This window comes from Microplitis mediator, chromosome 6, assembly GCF_029852145.1.
Source record: "Microplitis mediator isolate UGA2020A chromosome 6, iyMicMedi2.1, whole genome shotgun sequence".
In the NCBI taxonomy this organism is placed as follows: Eukaryota; Metazoa; Arthropoda; class Insecta; order Hymenoptera; family Braconidae; genus Microplitis; species Microplitis mediator.
In genome coordinates, this window is record NC_079974.1 from 16,814,865 (window position 1) to 16,842,305 (window position 27,441).

The 27,441-nt window shown below is 27.8% G+C and overlaps 3 protein-coding genes, 1 long non-coding RNA gene and 2 other non-coding genes across 10 annotated transcripts in view; 1 reads left to right on the forward strand and 5 right to left on the reverse strand.

Moving 5' to 3' along the window:
* Window positions 1–6,844, reverse strand: part of LOC130669854 (uncharacterized) — a 39,091-nt gene extending 32,247 nt beyond the window's left edge. For both annotated transcript variants that reach the window (XM_057472981.1, XM_057472980.1), the window contains exon 1: window positions 6,623–6,844. The gene's annotated coding sequence lies outside the window, so the exon portion shown is untranslated. The remainder of the gene's footprint in view (window positions 1–6,622) is intronic.
* On the forward strand, window positions 512–11,219 carry LOC130669863 (uncharacterized). The gene is made up of 3 exons (XR_008990261.1): window positions 512–690; window positions 787–1,081; window positions 10,648–11,219. It is a non-coding gene; the product is annotated as an uncharacterized LOC130669863 (long non-coding RNA).
* Window positions 11,220–11,392: 173 nt separating this feature from the next.
* Window positions 11,393–11,465, reverse strand: Trnak-cuu (transfer RNA lysine (anticodon CUU)). Its single transcript has one exon. It is a non-coding gene; the product is annotated as a tRNA-Lys (tRNA).
* Window positions 11,466–11,653: 188 nt separating this feature from the next.
* On the reverse strand, window positions 11,654–11,735 carry Trnas-gcu (transfer RNA serine (anticodon GCU)). Its single transcript has one exon. It is a non-coding gene; the product is annotated as a tRNA-Ser (tRNA).
* Window positions 11,736–11,960: 225 nt separating this feature from the next.
* Window positions 11,961–22,573, reverse strand: LOC130669850 (uncharacterized). 4 transcript variants are annotated; one of them, XM_057472974.1, is made up of 50 exons: window positions 22,463–22,573; window positions 22,320–22,376; window positions 22,183–22,239; window positions 22,038–22,097; window positions 21,901–21,951; window positions 21,763–21,819; window positions 21,632–21,688; window positions 21,495–21,551; window positions 21,349–21,405; window positions 21,228–21,284; window positions 21,086–21,142; window positions 20,944–21,000; window positions 20,808–20,864; window positions 20,664–20,720; window positions 20,526–20,582; window positions 20,385–20,441; window positions 20,246–20,299; window positions 20,104–20,160; window positions 19,965–20,021; window positions 19,826–19,882; window positions 19,684–19,740; window positions 19,542–19,598; window positions 19,400–19,456; window positions 19,256–19,309; window positions 19,116–19,172; window positions 18,973–19,029; window positions 18,424–18,483; window positions 18,282–18,338; window positions 18,136–18,192; window positions 17,994–18,050; window positions 16,815–16,871; window positions 16,673–16,729; window positions 16,526–16,582; window positions 16,384–16,440; window positions 16,240–16,296; window positions 16,098–16,154; window positions 15,959–16,012; window positions 15,819–15,875; window positions 15,680–15,733; window positions 15,538–15,594; window positions 15,398–15,451; window positions 15,258–15,314; window positions 15,118–15,174; window positions 14,978–15,031; window positions 14,839–14,892; window positions 14,681–14,737; window positions 14,539–14,595; window positions 14,331–14,454; window positions 13,679–13,938; window positions 11,961–12,221 (listed from the first exon to the last, which is right to left on the reverse strand). In XM_057472974.1, the coding sequence occupies exons 1-50, from the start codon at window positions 22,542–22,544 to the stop codon at window positions 12,196–12,198; spliced, it is 3,093 nt and encodes a 1,030-aa protein (XP_057328957.1). In that variant the 5' UTR covers window positions 22,545–22,573; the 3' UTR covers window positions 11,961–12,195. The 4 variants fall into 4 exon arrangements, with proteins under 4 accessions (XP_057328957.1, XP_057328955.1, XP_057328956.1 ...); XM_057472972.1 differs by lacking the exon at window positions 11,961–12,221 and having other exon boundaries at window positions 12,230–13,938; XM_057472975.1 differs by lacking the exon at window positions 11,961–12,221 and having other exon boundaries at window positions 13,802–13,938; window positions 14,310–14,454.
* An 844-nt stretch (window positions 22,574–23,417) lies between these two features.
* Window positions 23,418–25,008, reverse strand: LOC130669858 (uncharacterized). Its single transcript, XM_057472993.1, has 2 exons — window positions 24,657–25,008; window positions 23,418–23,921 (listed from the first exon to the last, which is right to left on the reverse strand). Exons 1-2 carry the CDS (start codon window positions 24,976–24,978, stop codon window positions 23,458–23,460), a joined length of 786 nt encoding a protein of 261 aa, XP_057328976.1. The 5' UTR covers window positions 24,979–25,008; the 3' UTR covers window positions 23,418–23,457.
* Window positions 25,009–27,441: the final 2,433 nt, after the last annotated feature.

The following is a 27,441-nucleotide window of genomic DNA, read 5'->3' on the forward strand; positions in this document are numbered from 1 at the left end:
ATTTATAAATTTTTAATAAATAAATTAACTAATCAAAATAATGAAATTAAAGAAATGTGCGCACTTGTTTTTCATTGATCTATACACGGATTTTTAAATTTTTATTCCACTTACATTTTATTCATTTATTCAAAAATTTTTAAAATTGATAATCGTCGGCTATGTTCACACTCATGGCTAATTTCAGTATCATAAATCAGAAGACAAACTGACAAGTTTTTTATTTTTGAATAAACGAACAATATTTGTAAACAAAAATGTACACCAATGAGTTCTCTAAATTTTACCGCGCATTTTTTAAAATAATTAGTTTTAATAATATTTAATTTTATTCTGAAAATAAAAATACTGTCAGTTATCTGCTTCTTCAGTATCACTAAATTTTTATAAACAACAAATGGAACCTAATCCAGGATATCGATTACTGCAGTAATCGAGTTATCGATACATCGAGAGAAGCGCATGCGTGCCCGTATTTTTTTTTTAAAAAAGAATACAAAAATGGCGTTATCTATATGATTCATGGCCGTTAATTGTCGCAGTTCATTCAGCAGATTTTATAAATCAATTATCATAAATTTTTTTGACAGAACTGACTGAATTCAAACTACTAAATCAAATTTTAAATTCACGTAACAATTAAAGCGATTGAAATCAGACTTCAAGTTAAATTTATTGACGTTTATTGATGTACGTTTCCAACGCCAATCATTTTGTGAGGTTGTCTTTTTAAATTTTTTTTTCCAACAAAACTAGAAAGTAATAAATTTATTCATTTTCCTACAGGAATGTATGAATTAAATTTATTTTAATAGATTTAATGATAATTAAATACAAGAACTAAAATATGGTTTGTTGCGACAAGTAATTATTTCTAGAAAAAAAAAAATGCCTTTAAATAATTGTGTTTAATTGCAATTTTAATGAATTAATTAAAAATCTAAATGTCAAGAAGTTGGAATACAGTAAAGAATAATTTTTTTAAATTAAAAGCGTAAACGTGTTAAGAAAATAATTCAAGACCTTCAACAATGGAATGCAAATTAATTGGAATGAACAAAAAGGTGATTGTAGCAACGTTGTAAGTAATTTATGTTTTCCTTTTTTTACAACAACACATGCAGGTTCTTTTTTTTTTTAATACTTGACTAAAACATTAATCAAGATTAATTGACTTGGTCTCAAGTCCGTATTCTTTTTTCTTGAATATTCAATATGACGAGTAAATTTAAATTTTCTCATCTTAATTGCAAGTTTATGGAAAATTATTATAGAATTACGTCAATGATAATATTTTATCTAGACGTTATTTTTTAACAATTATAATATTTATTAATTATAGATATTTGAAATTGATTACTTGTTTTATATAAACGAGCGACCTACAGTCTCTACGTGACTGCTCGAATATTACTGCCAAATTTATTGAGTATTTGAATTCAACTGTTTATTAAAATCTCTACTCGAAAATTTATTCTAGAATCTTTTTTTTATTTTTCTTATCATTGAAATTTAATAAGACAAATCTCGTCATTGACTCGCAAACTTATTGATTTCAATGATTGTATAATAATGGGATTTTAGAAAAATCTATACACGGTCAGTTCTTTTTTATTATTTGTCTAATCTATTTTTTTTCATTGATACTAAATTATATTGATTTTTTAATGAGTGTGAATGTAGCAGACATGAGACAATTTACAAATTTCAAATAATGAAATTTAAAAAAAAGCACGTACAGATTTTGGATTCATCTAAATACGCATTTTTTAATTTTTACTCTGCTTACATATTGATAATTTACTCTAAAATTTGAAACATTGCCAATTGTCAGCTACATTCACACTCATGACTTTTACTATCATAGAAGACATAACATGGACTAAAGTTTTCTTATTCTCTTTTGACTATATATATATATATATATATATATATATATATATTAGGGTGGGTTGAAAAAAAACTTTTTTTTTTGTTTTTCTTAGCATGGGGGTTGAATTCGTACCTTATAAAAAAAAAAAATTTTTTTTTTCAACATTTTGAGGTAGCCCAATCGTTTTTAAAATAAATAATTGATCAAACGGGGTAGTCCCAACGAAAAAAATTACATGGTGTTCTAGAATCTGTAGGGTGTCCCCTTGAAAGCTAATTGAAAGTCAGGAGTTGAAAAAATTTTTTTCCGATTATTTTTGTAATTTAAGTAAAAATTCAAAAATGAAAAGCATTTTCTTTTGAATTAAAATGAAAGTGAAGAAAAAAAAATCACATTCGACAATTATTAGATGTTTTCCACGATTTTGGACAAAAAAAATTTTTTTCGTTGGAACTACCCCGTTTAATCAATTATTTATTTAAAAAACGAGTGGGCCACCTCAAAATGTTGAGTAAAAAATTTTTTTTTTTCTTGAAAATTTTTTTTTTTTTATAAGGTACAAATTCTACCCCCATGCTAAGAAAAACAAAAAAAAAGTTTTTTTTCAACCCACCCTAATATATATAGTCACTGACTATTAGTCAGTCATATTCAGTCACAGAATAATTAAAATATTAATTTATTTAAAAAAAATAAATACAATTGTTTTTTTTCCCGCGTAATTTAAACGTAATTCGAATGATATAGATAAATTGATTTATTTCGATACTTGGCAATAAAAAAGGCACAAATTCAAGTCAAGGCCTTTTTAACGATACCAAATTTAATACCTTTAACTAATTCTATCATAGAGATATGGCTGGAACAAAATTTACCTTATTCTCTTAGTAATATAGATGACAGCTTAATTTGTTAATATGAGTTTATAATTTGCGTGAGTTGAAAATTTCTTTTAAAATATTATAATTATTACATCGATTTAATAAGATTGTCAGTACTTTGAAGATATCGTCTTACGTAATAATATTATAATATATAAAGGAGAGTATAAAGTATAAATTTAAATTGAGATAATATCCGATAACCAGTTTGGCGAGAAGAGTCTTAGCTAAAGGCAATTTTCATTGATTGCCGAGATTGGTTCATTGATTGTCTGGTCAATTATTATATTCGGACCATTAACGTCACCCGAGTACCCGAGTGCCGGACATAATAGCTGTAATTACATAATTTATCAACTGCAAGGTGGTCGTAAAAAATAAAGGGTGTAGCGGGAGTCACTTACAAAATCATGTATCCATGAAATAATAAACGATATCTAGAATATCTTACCCTGCGTGTTTTTATATCGAAGTTTATTGATTACTGTTGTGCATTAAATTGTTTTTTTTTATGCACGAATTTACGGATATATGATATCTACGATAAATAAAGTTTTTTTTTTTACTATTCTACTTACGAAATTGAATTGGAAATGATGATAACATAAATAACTTGGGATAATAATTATATAATATCAATAAACATAATTTAATGGCAGAGGTTTATGAATATATGTTGAAGAGAAACATTAAAATGCTCATGTTTTCAGTACATAATAATATATCATTCTAACCAACGAACGTTAATAATAATATGCATAAGTCTGACGTGAAATCCATTGAAATTTTCATACATAAATAAAGCCTTGAGGTAAGGTTGTTGAGCATTTTTCTTTCTGCAGACAACCAAAATGTCCAAGTGTCTTGTAAAATAAAACAGGAAAATAATTCAGTACTTACGGGTGGGGCACGCCCGAGGGATGAAATGTAGTAGTAGGAAGTAAGCACAGAGTATAGGGATGGGATAGAATGGAATTTTGCGACAACTCAGCATTAGTAAAAAGAGAAAATGTTATACGTACATTATACATGTAACAAGAAAAAAAAATTTTTTATGCATACGGCAATGAACGAATATATATAGATATATCACAAGAATGTTTGAAACTAACTTCTACCCCTTCTTTCTTCATCTGGCCCTATAGCTGAGAAATCTACGAAGTTGAAGTACGTCGGGAATTACTAAGCCTCTCTTATACGTCTGCAGACGAGAGAAAGCATATTATACAGTGATGTATACATATATAAATATATAATATAGCCTATACATTTACATGTGACCCTTCTTTCGGTCGTTCTCAAAGTCCCGCAATGCACGCGAACCGCGCGCATCTTTACTGCCGCTAAGCGAATTGCGTGTTAAGGTACTGAACTATCCGAATGTGCGTTTGTAGGGATGAATTTCACCCTTGACGAACCCTCAACCGACTGCACCATGACTTCGACCCCTTTTGTCAACCATGAAGAGGTGGGATGAACAGAAAATGACATTGCATTGCTCGTGAATGGGGTTTAGGGTATAGGAATTCCTTTTTTTTTCTTACAAAGGGGTGAATTTTGCCACAGTCTTTTGGAATGACGGAATTGGCTGGAAATTATATGAGGGGTAAGCTTGGTATATTTTGTCCTCAAAAAAGCCATGTGTTTACCTACATATTCACTAGTGAAATTTAATTAAAAGTATTTCAATATCGACGAACAAATTTAACGATTATCGCACTTATGAGTTTGATAACTGTTTTTATTGGCTTCAATTATTTTTTAATAACTAGTTTTTAAAAAGTTTCTCAGATTGCTTTTATTTTTTAATAAATACTGAGATATACTTTGATGATTCTACTAGGTGTTGAAAATTTTATCGAATTGTTTTATCTAAAGAATAAACTCTTCAAAGGTCACGTTTCTTAATTAAAAATTTACACAAAGGTCAACGATGTCTTGTATATTTTTTATTGCAGTTTTATTTTCAAATAAACTTTCGATAAATGATTGATTATGCTGAAAAAATTCTGTCTTTTAATATTTTTATTCCTCGATAGTTATCCGAATAATCGGCTAAAGTAAATAATTTATCTCTTTGTATCTGGTAGAGGGTTCTTGGGCTTCCGACTTTTTCATCACAACACGATTCGCGTAAATGATTGTGGGGTAAACTAAAGTGCTCTCGATCACACCCTCCATCGGCAGATCTTTGCTCATATATATACATAAATATATCTATACCATCACATACATATAACGATACGAGATCTGAATATCTATATCTATTACTTTTTTACTATGACGCAAGTATAGTAAACTATTATACGAGTTGTAAAACTCAAGTCGTTCTGTTTAAAATTTTCTTGAAATTTTTCAGCCAACTATTCGTTGTAAAAAGTATTACTTGAACAGATTTTATATTTCGATTACGTCTGACATGATTAATCGATTTGAAATTTCCTTCCTTTTTTTTTACTTTTTGTAATAACACAATCATTTTTCTTTTCTTTCAATACGTCACGGTGTTCACAAACAACAAAGAGACGTCGTCAAAGTATTTTATCTTGATAAAGTTTTCTTTTTTTTATAACAAACTGTCACTAAAGATGTTTTTAAGTATTCTTGTATTGTAATACTAGAAAAGATAACTCCCATAAGATTATGTAATATTTAAAAAAAAATCGTTGGGTACCTCGCTTTTCAGAGCTTTTATTAACCCTTTAGCCTCTACACCCACTAGGGATTTTCGTTTTTACTTCTCTTGTTCTCATTTCTCATATAAAAGCACTCAGAAGATCGAAGGAGGCGCAGTCGCTCTCCACTGTTGAGTAAGACCAAGAATAAGACTTATGAAAGTACATACATATATGTACTTTCTTTACTGTTTAAATATTACGTTATGATAATTCCCTTGCTGAAGTTAATTTTCGTATTTACATTTTTCATTTATAAAGGAAAATATTTTAATAAAACAAAACATAATAATATTTTATTACAGAATTAATAAAAATTGCAATAAATGTTTTCCGTGTAAAAATGAATAATATTTACAATGTTCATTTACAAAAGTAAATATTGTTTTAAAATAAAAATACTCCATTGCTAAATGTCATATTGTGGAGTATAAATTTTTTTTTATAACGTTAATCGGTATGCCATAAGTATGACGCGATAAAACCCATCCCTAACCCTTCGCCCTCAGATGCGGTCCTTCAGATTTTACGTCACCCTTCTCAATTGCAATTTTGTGCTCCGTAAATCTCATGGGTAAAGTACGCACAACTGGCTGACAGTGTGAAATGACATCGTTATTCATAATTTGTGGGTCTATGTAACTAATCAAAAATTTGACTTACACTCCGTTTTAAAAATAACACATCAATAATAACACGTTAATTTTTAGCATCAATTATCTCATATCTCTATCGAATAATTTGCAATAGGATAAACATAAGAATCTATCATTTGCTGTTTAAATTCTTTGAAGTTAAAGAAAATTTCGACAAATATTTTCAAGTTATTGTGACTTGAAATATTTTACTTTTTCCTTGAAACATTATTTTTTTAAGTGACATATGAATTTATTTATGTACACACTTTACACATAACGTGGGATGTAAATTTGGAGCTTGTCACTGCTTGTAGTAGTATGAAAAGTGACTCGAAAAAATATTATTTTTCTTTCTGTATACAAAAGGTGTCAAGTGTCAACGAGTATGCTTCTAAAAATTGTCACAGAAAATATTGTTATTTATTTAAATTTATTTTTTCAATAATTTTATTACTTTACTAAATGAAAAAAGTAAAACTTTCTGTCATATATCTGTAAAAGCAAGATTACAAATCACATAATTTTGTAAAATATTGATATTTAAGTTTTGTTTACCTTCTCCATCGTACGTCATTCTCCATTGAATTAATTCACTTGAATTATTTTCACTTGAATGACACTCAAATTAAATTTACAAATATAGTACAACAATTAAAGTGTTAATTGAGTTTGAATAAAGTAGTTATAATATTTGAATTACATCTACAAACGACGGATAAACCGCGATACTTTCACGACGAGAGCTGGCACGAGACTGCAAACCGGCGGCACGCTCTAGGGAGCTCTTCAACCTGTCAGGGCCGTATATAAAACATGAAAATCCACGACAGAATGGTTAGGTGGCGCTGGAGTTTCACAAATCCAACCCCTTTGCTTTTTACCACCCTTAAAATCCGGAGTGTAAGTTACATAATTTGAATGTTTACTTAAGCAATAATTTTTTTTTTTCTTTTCGTCACAGAAAATTTATTATGAGTAAACTTTTTTATTTCAATAAAATTTTTTCGTTATTTCTAAAGCTGAAAGTAGTGAGGGGATTAGATCCGATCGCTTCCGATTTTATGGTATTTCCGAGGGTCGAGCTTTATGATTATGCAGTCCCACCCTAAATATTCTATTGGGTAAAGTGATTGTAAATATTAGGAATAAACGATGTGTACTTAGCTTTCTCTTGTCAATACACGTTCATAGTATTAAATAAATAATTTAGTTTTGCAAATAATATTCATCTATTTGCGTAATTATTCAATCAACTTTTTGTGTTTTTTTTTTTCATATCATTATTAACATTATTACCAAAATCTCAACTGTTATAGTTTTTAAACCATTCGTCTTTATAATAATAATAATAAATTTTATTTTAACATAAATTAACAGAGGATTGTAATTTTTTTCATAAATTTGCTAACTACAAAAAATTTATGAACTTTTTTATCATAAGAATGATGTTTTTTTATGTTTGTATATTTTTTTTTTTTTTTTAAATTGATGAATTGAGAGTCGAAAGTATTAGTATAGTTAAAAGCAATATAATTGCAGCTTTCGTAAAGCAACTCAGCACTTTTTCTATTCTTCTGCTGTCTCGATATTGGAATTGAGCCAAGACAAATATCAATTTTACGTCATCCTGAAAATTACTACTTCGTTCGTTTAGGTTCTCAGTAGTCTGCCAAATTGAACATCTTATCCATTTTATCGATATTCAAACTACTAAATGGAAAATCCTTATCGGTCGATAGCCTTTTATCACAATTTTTATTTTATTTTAGAATATAACTTTGAATAACTACTTTCAATAATGTTATATTTATTATACTTAATAAAATTGTTGTATATATCTATATACTCAAATGCATGTCAATAAGAAGTTATCATTAGAGGAACGAACAATTTTCTTTTGTTCAATAGAACGTCCGAGCGATGAAATTTTAACGGCATCGTAATTCAAACAATCACGATAAAACCCGGGGGCGTTCTATCACAATCATAAAATCCACTGTCCATCATCTATTCTTTATCCAATCTCTTATACACACACCAAGATAATATTTACTTGAAAAATGTTGTCAGTCACTTAAAACGAAATTTAAAAATGATCGCAATACGTAACTTTTATTTATAGCTTTTGTTCTTGATGAAATTTTTTCGAAGTGAAACACTTAGTCTTAGTGAGTCTTTGCCTTTAACAGTTAATTTATATTTTAATATTATCTGATTTAAATTAGAATAGCGTTATAATTATTACTTAAGCCATGATATTTATGATCTAAGAATTTTTCGAATATAAATTTATCGATAAAAGTAGAATAAGCTATAATATTTGACAATGATATAGCATTGATTAATTAGATTATCATGAGGTCAGTAACCAAGAACAAAAATTTAGTCTAGCTATAATAGTTTCAGAAGCTATTAAATTTAGTAATATTCAATATAACGTTAGTTTCATCTAGTGTATCATATACCGATGTTATTAATATGAAACTGTTTCTATGAAACTGAATTTTGAGATACCTTGATCTTATTCTTTTATGTGAAAATTATTTAAATCTCTGGCAGATTATTAATCTACATGAAACAGATGGTACTTGCTCGTTGCCATCCCAAACAAATGGCAAAAAATATTAATTTTAATCATTATTATATATATTATTAATTTCTTCTTTGTTTAACTGTTACAATTGTATCTGTAAGTTGTGTAATGATTGATAAAAAAAAGTATGAACATGAAAATTTGTACTTTTTAATTTTTTAAACTATTCTATTTAGATTAAATTGATGTTTGACCTTTAACATTTATTTTTATCTTCTACTGAATATTTTAGTTCTCCTCTGTTCATGATATCTTACTAGTAGTAGTATAGTATTAGTCATATTTAAATAAATAATTATAAAATTTAGCAAAATGAAATTCGGAAATTTAGCATTGGTAAAAGTGACAAATTAATATTTATGCAACGCTAATTCAATTGAAAAAATCACATTTACTTTAATCAAGCTGTAAAATGTATAGTTTTTACTGATAAAATTGCTGAATGAATAAGATTAATTTAAAAAACAAAAAAAATGGAAATTCACATGTTGAAACTTGAAAATTCATATTTCGCAATCGGTTTTATCACTACTCAAACCAGATTATTGAAAAGAAACAAAAATAAATATCACTAGCTGAAAATGTAAAACTTACATTTCATTATAGTTTCAATATCGTTATTTTAAATATTCGAAATTTTAACGTAAGTTCTGCTAAAAGAAACCGTAAATTTTTAAGTATATCAAATGATACTTTAATGATTTTCATGAAATATTACGTATGAGTTAGCAAATTCAATAGATTGTAAAACTGAATGTTCCATACTTGAAATGTAACTTTTACAGCTTCGTTTATGAAGCGCTGCGTTACTGTTTGAAAATTAATAATTTTTGATCGAATAGCAATTATTCCAGTTTGATTTTTTCCGTGCACATGCCCGTTGTTTAGCATTTTTTGTTTTATTAAAATTAAATTTTTCTTGCCATACCTTCTGTTAACTAACATGAATGTTTTGCCTGCGATATAATACACTAATCAAATTTTTTCATAAATTGGATGTTTCGAATCATGCTTAATGTAATGTCCAGATCAGTTTGGGTTTCAGCACGAATTTTTATTAAGTATAAATGCAACAACACCATTCTCACATTTATTTTGTCATTCAAAAAGAATCGTAAATTATGATTTTTTACATTGAACCAGGGTGAAAAATTAATATATAATCATTACAATTTTAAATACCTATTGTAAGTCTCGTATCCATATTTTGTATTTTCATAGTTCTTTAGATTACTTTCACTTCATCAAATACACGAGTTCATTGCCGTCGTTAAAAATTGCTGCATCAATAGCTCTTTCTTCAAGTTCAAAGTAATATTATGATGATTATTATCCATTATGATGATGTTCTTATCCACGAGGATTCGCTAGTACATTTTCCGGTTAATTGATTTGTAGAGCATGAGGGATTAAGTATGTATTACCTATCTGTAGTATATATTCATATATTACTACTACATTATTGAATATATTTATAAAGATATAGTGCACATAAAAAAAACAACTGTATAAATGATGTACATGAAACTTTAGTCTTGTTGCCTTTTACTGACTGAACTGCCACCCTCATCGTTACAATATGCACTTGTTTCACGGCTCGTTGACTCGATTTACCCCAACATTCATTGTGAATTCCTGTATTTATAATATATATATATATATATATATGATGCTACCCTTCTTCATTAACTGTTCTTTCTTATCCATGTATTTTTGTTTCTTTTAATCGTTCAGTGAAATAAATATCATTGCAATAAAAGATAAAGTTTTATTCTTAAACTTGAGTGTGAAAAAAGCTATAAATCGTGCAGATTTTTTTTTATCGTCCACAAGGGATTCTTAAGCGATAAAAATCACAGTGAAAAAGATGGTAGACAAACATCGACCCAATGTGATGTATAGTCCAGATATTTTATGTCAAGATTAATTTTTTTTTTCTTAAATTTTACATGTCTAATTTATATTTACGCTGAATCTTATTTTACAGGGATAAGAAATGACAATTATGTCTGTAATGGAAATAAGAAAATGAATATAACATTTCTGAACAATGGATACAATAATATTACTGGAAAGGATGCATTGAAGATCTGCTGTTAGATGAAATGAAGTAACGTACATACTACACGCAATGTAGAGAAAAAAAGATAAGACGTCTAGCCGATCCTTATTTCCTTCCTTTCCAGACAACTGCAATTCAACTGCTGAACTCAATTCCGTCGACAATCGCGTCACGACTTTGTGTGAAAAAAAAAAAACAATCTGATAAAGAAAATTATCGAAAATTTAAAACGATGAAGCTATGATAAATCTGAAATATTTACTATTTTGAAGGTAGAAATTCAACTTTTTACCTTATAAATTTACAATAAATTAAATAAATGAATGCTCAAATCGTCAAGCTTTACAGTTCTCCCTTGAACTATACTTAATATTAGGGTCCTGGAGTAAAATACGTCGGAATAAATTTTTCAACAAACACTCTTATTGCGCTTTATCGGATTTTATCGCACCCTATACCAATGATGTTAAAAGCTTTTCTATACTTTATGCAAATAATTTTATAAGCATCTCATCTGTTTTTAATATTGATGATTTAGTTAGCTCTTCGAGAGTTAATTAATTGTCTTTACTTTACGTCATGGAAATAAATTATTCCAGCAATCGGTAGATTGATAAATGTTAATAGATTCGTTGCGATAATAATTTAATAAAAAAATTGCAAAAATAATCGCCCAACGTGGGGCTCGAACCCACGACCCTGAGATTAAGAGTCTCATGCTCTACCGACTGAGCTAGCCAGGCATCCGGGCGTTGAAAACACGTTTTCGTATTTATGCATATTCCAGAATTTCTCTATTTTAGAAAAAAAAATGCGTAAATACATGATAATTGATGTTTATTTAATGATATTTTTTTTATTTAAAAATTTGTAATTTATGATAAAATTTCTTTTTATTTTTGATAAAATAAAAATAATTATCTAAAAAGTCCGACGAGGATGGGATTCGAACCCACGCGTGCAGAGCACATTGGATTAGCAGTCCAACGCCTTAACCACTCGGCCACCTCGTCCTGCTGTCAATTTTTTTCTTTAAACTATACTTCATAAACTTATGGTCTTCTTTGATAAAAAATAAAACTATTTTGAGGGTTATTTCTCGATAATCTATTATATTCTAAAGAAAATTGTATAAATAGAATGTCTAAAAACAATTAACATACATTATTTATATCGCTGAATGATATTTCGAAACTTTCGATTGAATATCAAATACGGCTGTTAATATTTTGCCTGATTCCAACTATGACCCTTGAATTTTGCAACAGCATATGATAAGAAAAAACTTTCCAATAGTATAAGAAAAAATATTTATTGGAGGATTTACATATGTAAGACGGTTTATTTTCATCACATAAAAATTTTGGATTGAATTGAAATCTTGAATTCCAGTGGATTATTTTTTACGAAAATTCAAGTTATGACACTAGTTTTTCTTATCGATTCCAATTTTTTATTTTCTTCACTTCTAAGTTAAAACGATAAATCACGCAAGTACTCTGTGAAATTTATTAGTTCAATCAAGATTACAACATTACAAATGTAAAAATTTAATTAATAAATATTTTTTTGTTTTTGCAAAAAATGCACCAAATTCATTTGTACGTTACTTTAAATCACATTTCTTATATAATCATTTAATTTTTTAAATTGTAAAGATAATGAAGATGCACGTTCTACGTAAAAAAGAAAGTCTCGAAAACGTTCTACATAAAAAATTTTCAAATCTAGGAAATTCAGAAGGTTGAATTAGATTTTTTCCAAATCTTGAAAAAAACAAAACTAAAAACGTTGATTTGTGAATGTTAGTTCTTATACAAACACCTATTATACCTTATTTCGACTTTTCTGGGACTTGTTAGCAAAGGGTTTATTTAAAGATTATTTATTTATATTTTTTAAAAGTTCAGAAGCCAAGCTTTTAATTATTTCTAGATTTTTCTTGAATAGTGAAGAATTTTCAATTGTTTTTTCAATACATTCATTCTAGAAATTTTTGCTCGTTTGTATAATTTTTACAAAAAAAAAAAAAAAAATGTTAAAATTCTCTTTGAAAACATGTTCCAGAAAAAATTAAGATAAGGTTCACGAAAAATTAGTAAAGAGTGCTAAATCAATCAGTTTTGAATTATCAAAAGATCCTAAGTAAGTTCAATTCTCAAATTTAGAAGTTCTACGTGCGGAACACTTTCGGAATTTTTTTTTTTACGGGATACTATGATAATACTTTAAAGTGAGAACGAAATTATTGATCGTATAAAACATTATACCAGTGAATTTGGTGCTTTTATCAAAATAAATATATTTTATCGAATAACGTGGATTAAACTATTTACTTATTTTGTTCATTTTGAATTAATTTTTAAACGACCTATAACTGGTGGTGGAAAAGGATCTTCTGGTGGTGGTGGTTGTGTCAAAGGAGGATATGTTTGCGGAGGAGTTGGTATTAAATCTGATGGAGTCGGAGGTGATAGTGTTGTAGTAGTACTAAAGTCAGGGAAGAAGAAATCGTCATCTAGCCAAGACTTTGTCGTTTTAACTGTTGTTGTAGTAGTCGTTGTTGTCGTAGGTTTAGGTGTTGTTGTTGTAGTAGTCGTTGTCGTCGTCGTAGGTTTAGGTGTTGTTGTTGTAGTAGTAGTCGTGGTTGTCGTAGGTTTAGGTGTTGTAGTTGTCGTAGTGGTTGTAGTTGTTGTTGTCGGTTCAGGTGTTGTTGTAGTGGTCGTAGTTGTTATCGTTGGTTTAGGTGTTGTTGTAGTGGTTGTCGTTGTTGTCGGTTTCGGTGTTGTTGTGGTGGTTGTAGTTGTTGTTGTTGTTGTTGTTGTTGTTGTTGTTGTTGTGGTTGTTGTAGGTATAGGTTTTGTGGTAAGTTGAGATAAGTCACATGGGTATGGTTCTAATCCATCAGGAAGCCATTGAAACAATTCGTTTAAAATAGTTGTATTGGGTGAAGTACCTGTTTCTAAAGCATTTGTTAGATGTGAAATACTAGTATTAAGTGTATTAATAATGTAATCCATTAAACTTTCTATTGATGTCGTATCATATCCTTGTGAACCTACTTGAAGAAGTAAATTATGGCGATCATTCAATAATTGGTAAATTTTTTTTAACTGGTTGGTGAAAATACATCTATGTGGTACAGTAATATTAATTTTAAGGGCACATAAATCTTCCTCTGATAGCTGACCAGACATTTTGGGTTTTAATTTTTGTCTACAATAAAAGTATTATTTATTAGAATTTAACAATTTCAATTCCATGCGAAAAAATTTCAACAAAGTAAATTTGAGTTGAATGCACTGTACATCACTAAATGTATTATTTCTCATTTAAAAATATTATTGTCACTTGTTAAGAATTTATTAGTTCGTAGATTTTCTATTCGAATGAATGAGAAAAGTATACACACGAAGGATATGTATGTGTTGGGAGAATTTTAGAGTGGAAACAATCGAAATAGTTTGATAGAATAATACTTGTTAACAAAACTAGACAAATCTAATAGAACGTTGTTATACTGATAAAGATGTCCCAGCTACGGCACTTAATTTTTGGGCACATTTATGATTTACAGTGATACTTACAAATACGTTTGTTAAAAATACCTCAAAGGATATTTTGAAGTGGAGTTGGTTATTTTATCCATACTATAAGTACTTTCATATGTTTTTGGGGTAGTAAATGAAAAATCCGTTATTTCTTTGAAATAGTTTGCTTCAGTTGAGGTGACTATTACATAAGTAAAATGATAAATATCTCGTTAATTATTTCATTGTTAACTGCATTAAAATGAATTAATTATTATTAAACTACCTGAACTATTACTCCATTCAATATCAACAAGTTGAGTTGATTTCGGGGTTGATGTGACTATTACACATGAGAAATGATTAATAATAAATTCTACTATTTCATTGTATACAGCATTAAGAATTATAAGGTATCAACTACCTACCTAAACTATTATTACACTCAGCATCAGAAAGTTCAGTAGAACTCGAAGTTGTGGTGTCTATTCAACATCAAAATAAATTGATAATTAGTTGTTTTTTCTTTCTTTTTCTTTTTTTTTTTTTTCTTGGTATTAAAAATGATAATGTATTATTCAATTACCTGAATTATTATGGAATTGACAATTAAAAAGTTGAGTAGAACTGGAGGTTGTGTCTATTAAATATAAGAAATGATCAAAAATAAATTTCATTACGTTATTGTATATAGTATTGAAAATTATTGGGTAGCGCCTAACTACCTGAGCTAATATTTAACTCGGCATCAAAAAGCTGAGTAGAACTCAAAGTTGTGTCTAATCAAACATGGAAAATAATAAATATTTAATTTTGATATTTTGTTATAAACGGCTTTAAAAATTTTTAAGCAGTTTCTAATTACGTGAATTATTATTCCATTCGGTGTCAAAAAGTTGAGTAGAATTCAAAGTTGTTGTATCTATTCAACAGGAAAAAAAACATGCATACTTTTATTATTTTATTGTAAATAACATTAAAAATAATTAGGTATTATTCAATTACCTGAATTATTATTGCATTCAGTGTCAAAAAGTTGAGTGGAATTCAAAGTTGTTGAATCTATTCGACAGGTAAAAAAATATATATACTTTTATTATTTTATTTTAAATAGCATTCAAAATAAATAAGTATTATTTAATTACCTGAATTATTATTGAATTCAGAAACAAAAAGTTGAGTAGAACTTGAAGTTGTGTCTATTTAAACATGAAAAATTATAAATACTTAATTTTGATATTTTGTAATAAATGGCATTAAGATTTTTTCAGTATTTTCTAATTACATGAATTATTGTTCCATTCAGTAGTAAAAAGTTGAGTGGAATTAGAAGTTGTTGTATCTATTCAACAGGTAAAAAAAAACATAGACACTTTTATTACTTGATTGCAAATAACATTAAAAATAATTAGCTATTATATAATTACTGAAATTATTTCCTTCACCATCGAAAGGTTGAGTAGAACTTGAAGTTGATGTTACTGTGACGCATCAAAAGTAACTAGTATTTAATTTCATTATTTTGTTGAAGACTGTATCAAAATTTATTAATTATTTTTGAATTACCTGCATTATTATTACATGTAGCATCAACGAGTTGTGTGGGTCTTACAGTTGTTGTGGCTATTTCACATGAAAATAAACTAATATTTAGTTCGATTATTTTGCTAAAAATCGCGTTATTTATTATTTGTTGTTTTAACTACCTGAATTATTCCACTCAGAATCACAAAGCTGTAAGGAACTCGAAGTCGTTGTGACTATTATATGTACATAATAATTAATACTTAGAGCGATTATTGGGTTGTAAATAGAATTGCATATTATTGGGTATTTTTTGATTACCTTTATTATGGTTCCACTTAGCATGAAACATTTGAGTGGAACTCGAAGCTGTTGTATCTATTCAACATGTGAAAAAATGAATGTTTACTTTCATTATTTCGTTATAAATAATATCGAAATTTATTAGTTGTTATCTAATTACCTGAGTTATTATTCCAATCAACATCAACGAGTTGAGTGGATTTCGGAGTTGGTGTGACTATTTCATAAGTAAAATAAATGATATTTAGTATCGTTATTGTATAGTAAATAGCATTGAAAATTATTGGGAATAGCAACTTATTACCTGAAATATTATGCCACTTAGCATGAAAAAGTTGAGTTGAACTCAAAGTTGTTGTGTCTATTCAAAATGTAAAACAGCTAATATTCAGTTTGATTTTTTTGGGGTGAATATCATTAATCTTAATTGATTATTATCAAATTACCTAAATTATTATACCACTCATTGTTGGAAAGTTGAGTGGAACTCGAAGTTGTTGTGTCTACTCAACATGTGAAAAAATTAATGTTTAGTTTCATTATTTTGTCATAATATAAATAATATCAAAATTTATTAACTGTTATCGAATTACCTGAGTTATTATTCCAATCAACATTAACGAGTTGAGTAGAGTTTGGAGTTGGTGTGACTATTCCACAAGTGAAATAATTTATTTTTAGTATCATTATTGTATAGTAAATAGCATTGAAAATTATTGGGTATCAACTTATCACCTGAAATATTATTCCACTTAGCATTGAAAAATTTAGTCGAACTCAAAGTTGTTGTGTCTATTAAAAATGTAAGACCGTTAATATTTAATTTCATTTTTTTGTGATAAATAGCATTAAAGGTGTAGTCTACTTGGTCATTTTTGAAAAATCGATTTTGCTTTTTTTACATTTTTCAAATGTATATGTATAAGCAATGCATTGTATCAAATTTTTATGAAGATCCGAGCAGTATAAGTGTATTTTTCTGAACCTAAAGGTCGACAAGCACGATTTTACGCGTATCAAACATGCAAACTGACACAGCTTGGACACATCAAAAGAGAGCAGAATGGAAAAAAAGAAGGCCAAATTAGCAGCAAACGAAAGGCTTTAGCAAGAAGAAGGCACTTCGTACGGTGCAGGCATCGTAATTTAAATTTTGGTGAGATTTGTTTTTTTTTTTATTACAAAAATTTAAACGTGTTTTTCTTAAGCCTGCGTTTTCGTAGACGCCCCTCATGATTTCTCCGAAACCCGGGGGCTGATCCTTCTAACATTTTAACTACATATTCGACACATGAATACTCATAGAATATACTAAAATCATGTCAAAATTTTGATTTTTACTCATTTTTACTAACTAAAATTAGTAAAAGTAGTTCAAAATTAACATCGCTAGTCTGCTTTGTAGCCACTGTCATACCGAATATATAGCACTTCGAATTTTTTGTTTCAGAGCCGACCTGCTTCAAAATTATGGCGTTCCGTTAGAGTACAGATTTTGTGTAAAAATACTTAACAGGAGTTATCAGATATTTTCAAAAAATCTCTAAATACAAATACAGACCGTACATTGGTGCACTACTGGCTAATTTAGCGAAGTGTGCTTAAATTGTTTGACAATATTCGTTTGTTTAAAAGAAAAACTCGGCCAAAGTTTCCATTTACTGCACAAGTGCAACAAAGATAGTCCCGTTCGTGGACCTGAGTGTAATAGAGAGAGGAGTACGAACCCCTGTTAAAAAAAAAGGTATCAAAAATTTTGTTTTTTTGTAATTTAAGACTTCATTTATCATCTCTAACAATGTTTATATACTTATCTTTCATAGTAAGCTAACAAGAAATTCCCAAAAATAGATTAGTTTTTTAGCCCACGAACTAGACTACACCCTTCATCTTAAAAAATTATCATCAAATTACCTATATTATTGTACCACTCATCGTCGGGAAGTTGAGTGGAACTCGAAATTGTAGTGTCTACCCAACAAGTGAAAGAATTAATGTTTATCTCTATTATTTTGTTATTAAGAGTATCGAAACTAGTTAATCGTTTTCTAATTACCTGACTTACTATTACAATCATTTTTTACATGATGAGTGGTGCTCGGAGTTGATGTGACTATTCCACATGTAAAATATTTAATACGATGGCAGTATCATTATTTGATAGTAAATAAGATTAATAATCATTAGGGATCACTTAATTACCTAAATTATTTTTACACTTTGCATCAAAAAGTTGAGTAGATTTTGAAACTGTTGTCCCTATTCGAAATGAAAAATAATTAATATTTAGTTCTGTCACTTTGTTGGGAATAGTATTGAAACTCATTAATTGTGATCTCATTACCTGAATTATTATTATTCCATTCACCCTCAAAAAGTTGTGTGGAGCTCAAAGTCGATGTGTCTATTCAATATGAAAAATGATCAATACGTAAAATAGAAAAGCATTAAAAATAACTAGGTATTATTCGATTACTAGAATTATTATTCCAATCAATATCAACAAGTTGAGTGGGTCTCGAGGTTGATGTAACTATCACACATATGAATTAATTAATATTTCGTTCGACCGTTTCATTTTGAATAATATTAGAATTTATTAATTGTTATCTACACCGAATTAGAGCTGAGTAAATTTGCTAAACGACCTATGCATTGGTTTAGCTGAAACAATTTTTTCAGAGCCCGTGGGCTCTTAAAAAAAAAAAAAAAAAACTTTGGAATTTTTTGTCTCGTGGTATATCTTATGTTTGCGGAATAGTCGTAGCTTTATAAAATGGTTTTTTTAAAATCTCAATACGATTATTTTTCACCAAGTTACAGCCTTGCGAAAATCACTACAAAATTTCTACAATTTTTCTATTCCTTTAATTTTTTGCGTTAGTGTAATTACCTAAATTATTACTCCATTCATTATGAAAAACTTGCGTATACTTCGAGCTTGATGTAACTATTACACATGAGAAATAATTAATTATAAAGATTATTTATTCTATCGTATACAATATTGAGAATTATTAGGTATCACTTAATTACCTGAACTAATATTCCATTCGGCATCAAAAAGTTGAGTAGACCTCAAAGTTGTTGCGCCTATTCAACATGAGACATGATTATAAATCAATTTCAATACTATTGTGAATAGCATTAAAAATAATTAGGTATTATTTAATTACCTGAATTTTGATTGAATTCAGAAGCAAAAAGTTGAGTAGAACTTGAAGTTGTGTCTATTCAAACATGAAAAATAATAAATACTAAATTTTGATACTTCATAGTTATAGATGGTATTAAATTTTGTTTAAGAATTATCTAATTACGTGAATTATTATTCCATTTCGAGTCAAAAAGTTGAGTGGAACTCAGAATTGTTGCCTCTGTTCAATATAAAAAATGGCTAATACTCAGTTCTATTATTTAATTTTAAATCGTATTGAAATTCAGTAATTGTTACCTATTTACCTGAATTATTGTCCTGCTTGCTATTAAAAAGTTGCGTCGAACTCAAAGTTGATGTGTCTACTCAACATATAAAGCAATTAATATTTAGTCCCATTGTTTTGTTGCAAATTCTATTGGAACTTATAAATTACTATAAAATTACCGGAATTGTTATTCCAATTAACATCAACAAGCTTGGGAAACATCAAGGTTGATGTGACTATCACACATGTGGATTAATTAATATTTATTTTGATTGTTTCGTTTGAAATAGTATTGAAAAATATTAATTGTTATCAATTTACCTGAATTGTTGACCCGCTTTGTATTAAAAAGTTGCATCGAACTCAAAGTTGATGTATCTACTCAACATATGAAACAATTAATATTTAATTTCACTTTTTTGCTGTAAATACTATTGAAATTCATAAATTGTTATACAACCTGAATTATTGTTCCATTCAGCACCAAGAAGTTGTGTGGAACTCAAAGTGGTTGAATCTATTCAATATGAAAAGTGATTAGTTTTTAGTTTTGCTACTTTTTAAATATCGTACAAAATTATTAGGTATTTTTTGATTACCTGAATTATTATTCCAACCAATATTATCAAATTGAGTAGTCCTTGAGGTGGATGTGACTATTGCGCATGAGAAATAATTAATAATAGATTTTATCATTTCATTGAATACTGCATTGAAAATGATAAGATATCAACTAATTACCTAAGCTATGACTCCACGCGGCATAAGAAAGTTCAGTAGAACTCAAAGTTGTGTCTACCCAACATAAAAAATAATGAACACTTAGTTTTGGTATTTTGTTGTAAAGAGTCTCAAAATTTTAGAATTTTGATCTATATACCTGAATTATTATTCTGCTTTGCATTAAAAAGTTGCGTGGAACTCAAAGTTGATGTGTCTACTCGATATATAAATAATTAACATTTAGTTCCATTGTTTTGTTGTAAAAACTGTTAGTATTTATAAATTATAATCTTACTACCTGAATTGTTATTCCAATCAATATCTGCAAGCTTGGTAGACATCAACGTTGATATGACTATCACGTATGTGAATTAAGTAATATTTAGTTTAATTTTTCCGTTTGAAATGGTATTGGAATTTATTGTTATCTATTTACCTGAATTATTATCTCGCTCAGCATTAAAAAGTTGCGTCGAACTCAAAGTTGATGTGCCTACTCAACATTTAAAACAATTAATAGTTAGTTCTATTGTTTTGCTGTAAATATACTTTCGAAACTTATAAATTGTAATTTTTTTACGTGAATCGTTGTTCCATTCATTATCGAAAAGTTGCGTAGAACTCAAAGTCGATGTGTCTATTCAACATGAAAGATGTTTAATTTTTAGTTTTGTTATTTCTTTGTAAATAACGCTAAAAACTATCAGATATGTTACCTGAATTATTATTCCAATTAATACCAACAAAATGAGTGGAACTCAAAGTTATTGTGTCTGTTCAATATAAAAGATGATTAATACTTAGTTATTTTATTTTGTTGTAATTAGTGTTGAAATTTATTAATTGTTATCTAATAACCTGAATTATTTTCCGATTCAACATCAAAAAATGGAGTGGAACTCAAAGTTGTTGAGTCTGTTCAATATGAACAATAGTTAATACTTAATTTTGTTATTTTGTTGTAAACATCAGTCCAAATTATAATGTATTTTTAGATTACCTGAATTATTATTCCATTGAATATCAACAATTTGTGTAGATCTCGAGGTTGATGTGGCTATAACACATGTGAATCAATTAATATCATCTTTGATTGTTTCGTTTCAAATAATAATAGTTACCTGAATTATTATACCATTCAGTATCAAAAAGTCGAGTAGATCTCAAAGTTGTTGTATCTATTCAACATGACAAATAATTTATACTTACTTAGTTCTGTTGGTTTGTTGTGAACAATATTCAAATTCATTAACTACGATTTATTTACCTGAATTATTGTTCCATTCAGCATCAAAAAGTTGAGTGGAACTCAAGGTTGTTGGATCTAATTAATAAGAAAAATCAATCATGTTTTGTTATTTTATTGTTAATAGCATTAAACATAATGAGGTATTATTCAATTACCTGAATTGTTAAACCATTCGGCATCGAAAATTCCCGTGGACTTCAAAGTTGATGTGTCTACTCAACATATTAAATAATTTACATTCAGCTTCGTTGTTTCGCTGTAAATACTATTGAAACTTATTAATTACCTGAATTATTATTCCATTCAGCATCAAAAAGTTTCGTAGATCTCAAAGTTGATGTTTCTATCCAATATAAAAATAATTAATACTTTGTTTTATTTGGTTGTAAATAGCATTCAAAATTATAAAGTATTATTTGATTACCCGTATTATTGAATTCCGAAACAAAAAGTTGAGTGTAACTCAAAGTTGTGCCTATTTAACAGGTAAAAAAACAACCGTTACCTTCATTATTTTTTTCTAAACATACTATTGAAATTTATTAATTGCTATTTAATTACCTGACTTATTATTATTCCAATCACTGTCCACGAATTGAGTGGAGCTCAGAGTTGGTATCACTATTCCAAATATAAAATAATTCATATGAAATTCCACTGATTTGTTTTGAATGGCATCAAAATTTGTTAGATATTGTGAAATTACCTGAACTGTTTTCCCATTTATTATCGAAAAGTTGAGTCGAACGTATGGTTGTTGTGTCTATTCGACGTGTAGAATTGATATTCAGTTTTATTACTATGTTATAGATACTATTGAAGTATTAATTATTATCTAATTACCTGACTTATTATTCCGTTCAGTACCGATAAGTTGAGTGGAATTTAAAATTGATTCCTCTATTCAAGGTATAAAGTAATTAATATTTTGTTTAACTATTTGTTTCGCAAATCGAAAAATAATTTATTAATTAAAATTAGATTACCTGAATCATCATTCCAATCAGTTTCATCAAGATGAGTGAAATTTGAATGCGATTCATCTATTCCACATGTCAAATAATTCATATTATTTATATCATTATTTGTTTGTTTTTTTTTTTTTTTTTGTTAGTCGAAAACTCATTCATAATAATTAAGTTACCTGAATAATTATCCCAATCAGTATCATCATCGTGAGTGAAATTAGAATTCGATTCCTCTAGTACATTTGTAAAATAATTAATTTATCGTTTAATTCTTTGTTATAAATCGCATTAAATTTTATTAATTGTAATTAAATTACCCGAAATATCATTCCAATCAGTATCAATATCGTCACTAAATCTAGGAGTTATGTTGTCTAATCCACATGGAAAATCAATAATATTTAGTTTAATTATTCTGTTGCGAAGTGCATTAAAATTAATCTGTTAATATCTAATTACCCGACTTATTACTCCAGTTACCAATAAATTGAGTGGATCTCAAAGTCGATGTTTTTGTATCGATGGTACTTTGGAATTCATAAGTATTCGTAAATATTTTATTACATGATTCTGCCGTCCAGAGGACAAGCAGAGCTTTATAAATATTATCGAGACTAGATTTCCTCATGGAGATTAAATTTATACTAAGCGAACATTTTCGATTAAAATTAAATCATGAAACATACTTTATAAAATACTTTTATCAATGACAGATTTTTAATTGCTTTTCTATTATTCATTATTATTCTGACTCCCGTGAACATTTTACTCGGCCAGATGTACGTTTGGAAAAAGAAAAAGATAAAGAGAAATATCTTGTCAATATTCTTACAGTAATTATAATCTATTTATAGTTGAAAATAATTATGTAATTGAAATAATTGTTATTACATCATCTTGTAGTAATATTTAACAGACGATTATTAATTATCAAGATTTTTATTATTATACAGTACATAAAAGTATTTATGGGAATTATGAAATTAATAAGAAGCATTAAAAAAACGAAGTTGTTATGTATAGTCTTCATCTTCATCTGTATCTGGTAGCACATCAGCCGATACTTCGACATCATCTTTTTTTATAAATTCGAAGGGCTTTTTTTCGAGTTGCTCTTCTTCAGATTGTTCAAGTTGTTGATTAGAAGCATTTTCAAAATGTTCAGATTCTTGATTGGAAATCTCATCCGGTTTTTCATTTTTTATTACTTTTTTCATAATGCTGTAAATACGTTTTAACATATCTCGAAGATGAAGATTGTCACCATGTAGATTTGATACTATCGCAGGCTGATTTTTGGTGTAGAATTTTGAGAAGTCTGTTTGGTCTTCCATTTTGTGTATTTTTGTAACAATCACACAATCTTGAAAAACAGATCTTACTGCAAAACCGTCTTTCCTACAATACTTAGACCAAAATTTATCCATCATTCCGTGCATTCGAGCTGCTTGTACCTTTGGTTTCAATACTAAAAAATCTAAAAATGCAATATAAAAATGAAACTTCTACGTTGAAAAAACAATTTGTTATTTATTATCATCATTTGCTTTGCACACTTCAAGCAGCAAACGCTTCATTTGTTCTACTCTCGTTTAAAAATTTTTGTCCGTATTTTGAAGTTAAATCATGTCTATATTTCAAATAAGCCACTGAAATATTTGAAAAAAACCGCGCTGTTACCGAGATAGTGTTGTAAAACACAAATCTATCAATATTTTGAGGGAATTTACTTGATATTTATAACAGAGCGTTAAATTTGATTTTTAGTTTGGATAGCATCGATTTCTCTATATAATTTGTAGGAATGAATACATCTTTCAAAAAATTTGATAAATTGACTTATTTATTTTTGCATTAATTTGAAATTATTTTAGAATATTTAGATATCTTTGTTTATCATACTCTTTATTCGTTCTATGCCACGCGCATAATTTGAAAAAATTAAATTTCTTTTCGAGCCAAATATAATCTAAAATGAATAATGTAGAAGTTTTTACTTTTAATAAAATTTATTAATTGAATGATCTATATTTAGTGTAGTGCATATATTAATATCGAAAAAATCTTTAGTTTACTGTTTTATAATTTTTAATCGCTATTTTAATTCTATTGTTAGCGTTTGAGGTGCACAGTGAATTTTCGAAGCTTTTCATCGAATAGTTTTGTTTTTAGATCTTATCAAGATAATTAAGTGATAAAGAATTTAACTTACTACTGCTGACGCGATCTTGCACTGCATTTTTCATTTTACTCATGGCTTTAAGTTTATATAATTGATTGATTATTCTGCACAATTTAGATTCACTTTTATCACCATTAATTGCGCAGTTCATCATCATTTTGTTCAAATTTTGTTTCAAAAATTGGATCCTATAAAATGCATCTGATGTTGGGTGTAACATTTTATCTGGATATCTTTTTTCAACAATCGTAGTAACATTAGTCGATATTTCATAACTTATTCCTTCTTTTATTGAAGTCGAAAACAAAAAAAAATAAAATAATGAAAAAATACTGATTGATATTCGATACATTTTGTACACTGACTTTTATTTCAGTGCTGATAACTTTTATAAGGCTGTATATATAATTTAACGCCTATCATTTGAAATTTTTAATGCACCAATATATTTATAAGTTTGACGTATCATTGAATCAATTCTTTATACTATTAATTTTTACAAGTCAATTTCGAAATTTTAGTGGTTTTATAAGTAGTTAGTGTCATCTTTTGTTTTATACATTTTGTACATAAAACGCTATTTTATATATATAAATGTACAAATTTTAAAACAATGTGACTTTTCAGACTACTTTATTAAAAATTCTAAATCAATATTATATTGCATTATTTCCTTTAAAAAATTTTTACAATTTTATTCCATTATCCCTGATTAATCAAAGCGATTTACTCAATGAAGAATGTATATCTATATATATCATTAAAATTGAATCGTTTTGAATAATTTCTAATCGTTTCGAATCATTTTTTTTTCATCAGGGATTCAAAAAAGTTTATACGGTTTAATTTCTTCATCAATTATGAACCATCATAATCATAATTATAATTAGTAATTAAATTAGTTTTTTTTTATTTTTAATGAAAAAAACTATTTTTAAAGTTAATAATAGATTTCTGACCATTCCTAAAATATATATACATAGTAAAAGTGCATGAGAGGGTAAAGAAAGATCGATAGGGCGTTGCACCCTCGTATGTTGGCACTCTAATAGAGTAACTTTGTTTTATCAGTTAAATAGCTGCGGATTTCTTTTGATCGCCAAAACGGAAGTGCTTGACAATATAATATTACAAAAATTTAAGTGTACGTCTGTGTTGTGTATTTACATACGTCATCATTAATTATACAATATTAAATATTTGAATATGTATTACATATTATTATATTAAGTAATTGTAATAAATTATAGAATATATATCATTTTTGTGTTCTGACGTCAGAGGGTCGTATATATGTGTATGTATTGTATCATATATCATTTTACCTGCCGTCGAGAACATACTGATAGTAGAGACTTGAAGAGAATAACTTTCTCTGCCCCCAAGTACAAGAAGAAGTACTTACACAGAGGCTAACTACTGTATATATAATGCTAATATAACTATTAGATGTACAAACTGCGCCATATAACTCTTCTGGCGTCTACAGAGATTCTCAAATATGGCCTCAACTTAAGTATAATTCATCATATTTATTCATCTCCGCCCATCAGTCATTATATTATAAAATTATTAGTAGCAATTCATCATGTTTTTTATGCCTCGTCACAAGCTGTTTATTTTGAACTTTTCTTTCAAATTTTCTGTTAGCAAATTTAATTTTTTCGTTTATGATTATTATCTTTTTGTTCAATACAAACCAAACAAGTTAAGATGCTATTTTTTTTTACGGCATGTTTCCTATTATAAAGATTAGGAAATAGTGTAACACCTGTTACAGATGTTGCGGTTTTAAATAACTATTGTTTATAGTATGATGCGGTTTTCTCGTGCAATATGCTCTTAATGGCTTCGTTGTTATTTTCTTGGATTTTAAAAAAGTAAAATGTTATTTAACTTTTTATTGTTATTGAATAAAGTATTGTTTTATAAATAAATGAAAATTACTTGTAACGACAAATTCAACAGAATTTTTAATACTCAAGAATAATTTTATTTAAGTTTATAATTAAGTTTTTTCAGAAATCGTGAAAGAATTTTTCCTTAAGTTTTCGCAAAGAATATTCAAAATCCCCCCCCCCCCCCCAAAGGGGGGGGGTATGTGTTGTCCGGTTTTCATAAATCGAATTTTTAGTAAATGATTTTCAAAATAGGACGTGCGCTTATGCTAAAAATTGAAAAATTGATATTTTTAACTTTCACTACTCAAATTCTGTCTGAACAAAATTTCTGAAAGGTAAAAAAAAAAATGATCCAAGTCTTCGACTACAGCCAATATCGCCTCTCAAGAAAATACATAGCAAATCACATTTATTTTATTTTATGATATCATACACTTGTAAGTAGTTTATTTAAAAAAAAAAGAATTTATTTAACATCAAACAAATAAGATACTTTGTATTATGCTAATTTAATTGAATTGAGTCTTTGAAATTCGTAGTTCATCTAAATACAATACAACCCATAACTTTTATGTTCAATAAACTATACTCTGTATATATGTTTCTCGTTCTCCATCTCTCTCTCTCTCTCTCTCTCTCTCTTTAACTCACGGACATCGAACTTACAGAAATAGTGAAACTAGTACAAACTCTCAACAGTGGCGTTATCAATTTATCAGTTCATATTCTGTTGTCTGTGACAATACAATAGAGAATTCTCCGTTGACACACGTCACTGAGTATTAAACAAATAATGTCATATTAAACTCAATGAAATATATTTATCAATGTATTAATAGTCTTATATGATTGTACTTATATTTAATTTACATATTTTATGAGTCGTGTATCAACTTTTTTTTTTGATAAAATAA

Bases quoted from the DNA above. Each gene is read 5' to 3' on its own strand.
- LOC130669858 (XM_057472993.1), bottom strand. From the start codon at position 24,978: ATGTATCGAATATCAATCAGTATTTTTTCATTATTTTATTTTTTTTTG. The intron at 23,922-24,656 runs GTAAGTTAAATT...TTGCATTTTTAG, and splicing joins GCAAGATCGCGTCAGCAGTA to ATTTTTTAGTATTGAAACCA.
- LOC130669850 (XM_057472972.1), bottom strand. From the start codon at position 22,544: ATGAATTATTTGACATGTGGAATAGATGAATCGCATTCAAATTTCACT. The intron at 22,377-22,462 runs GTAATCTAATTT...TACCTTGAATAG, and splicing joins TGATTGGAATGATGATTCAG to AGGAATCAATTTTAAATTCC. The intron at 22,098-22,182 runs GTAATTTCACAA...TATTTGGAATAG, and splicing joins TAAATGGGAAAACAGTTCAG to TGATACCAACTCTGAGCTCC.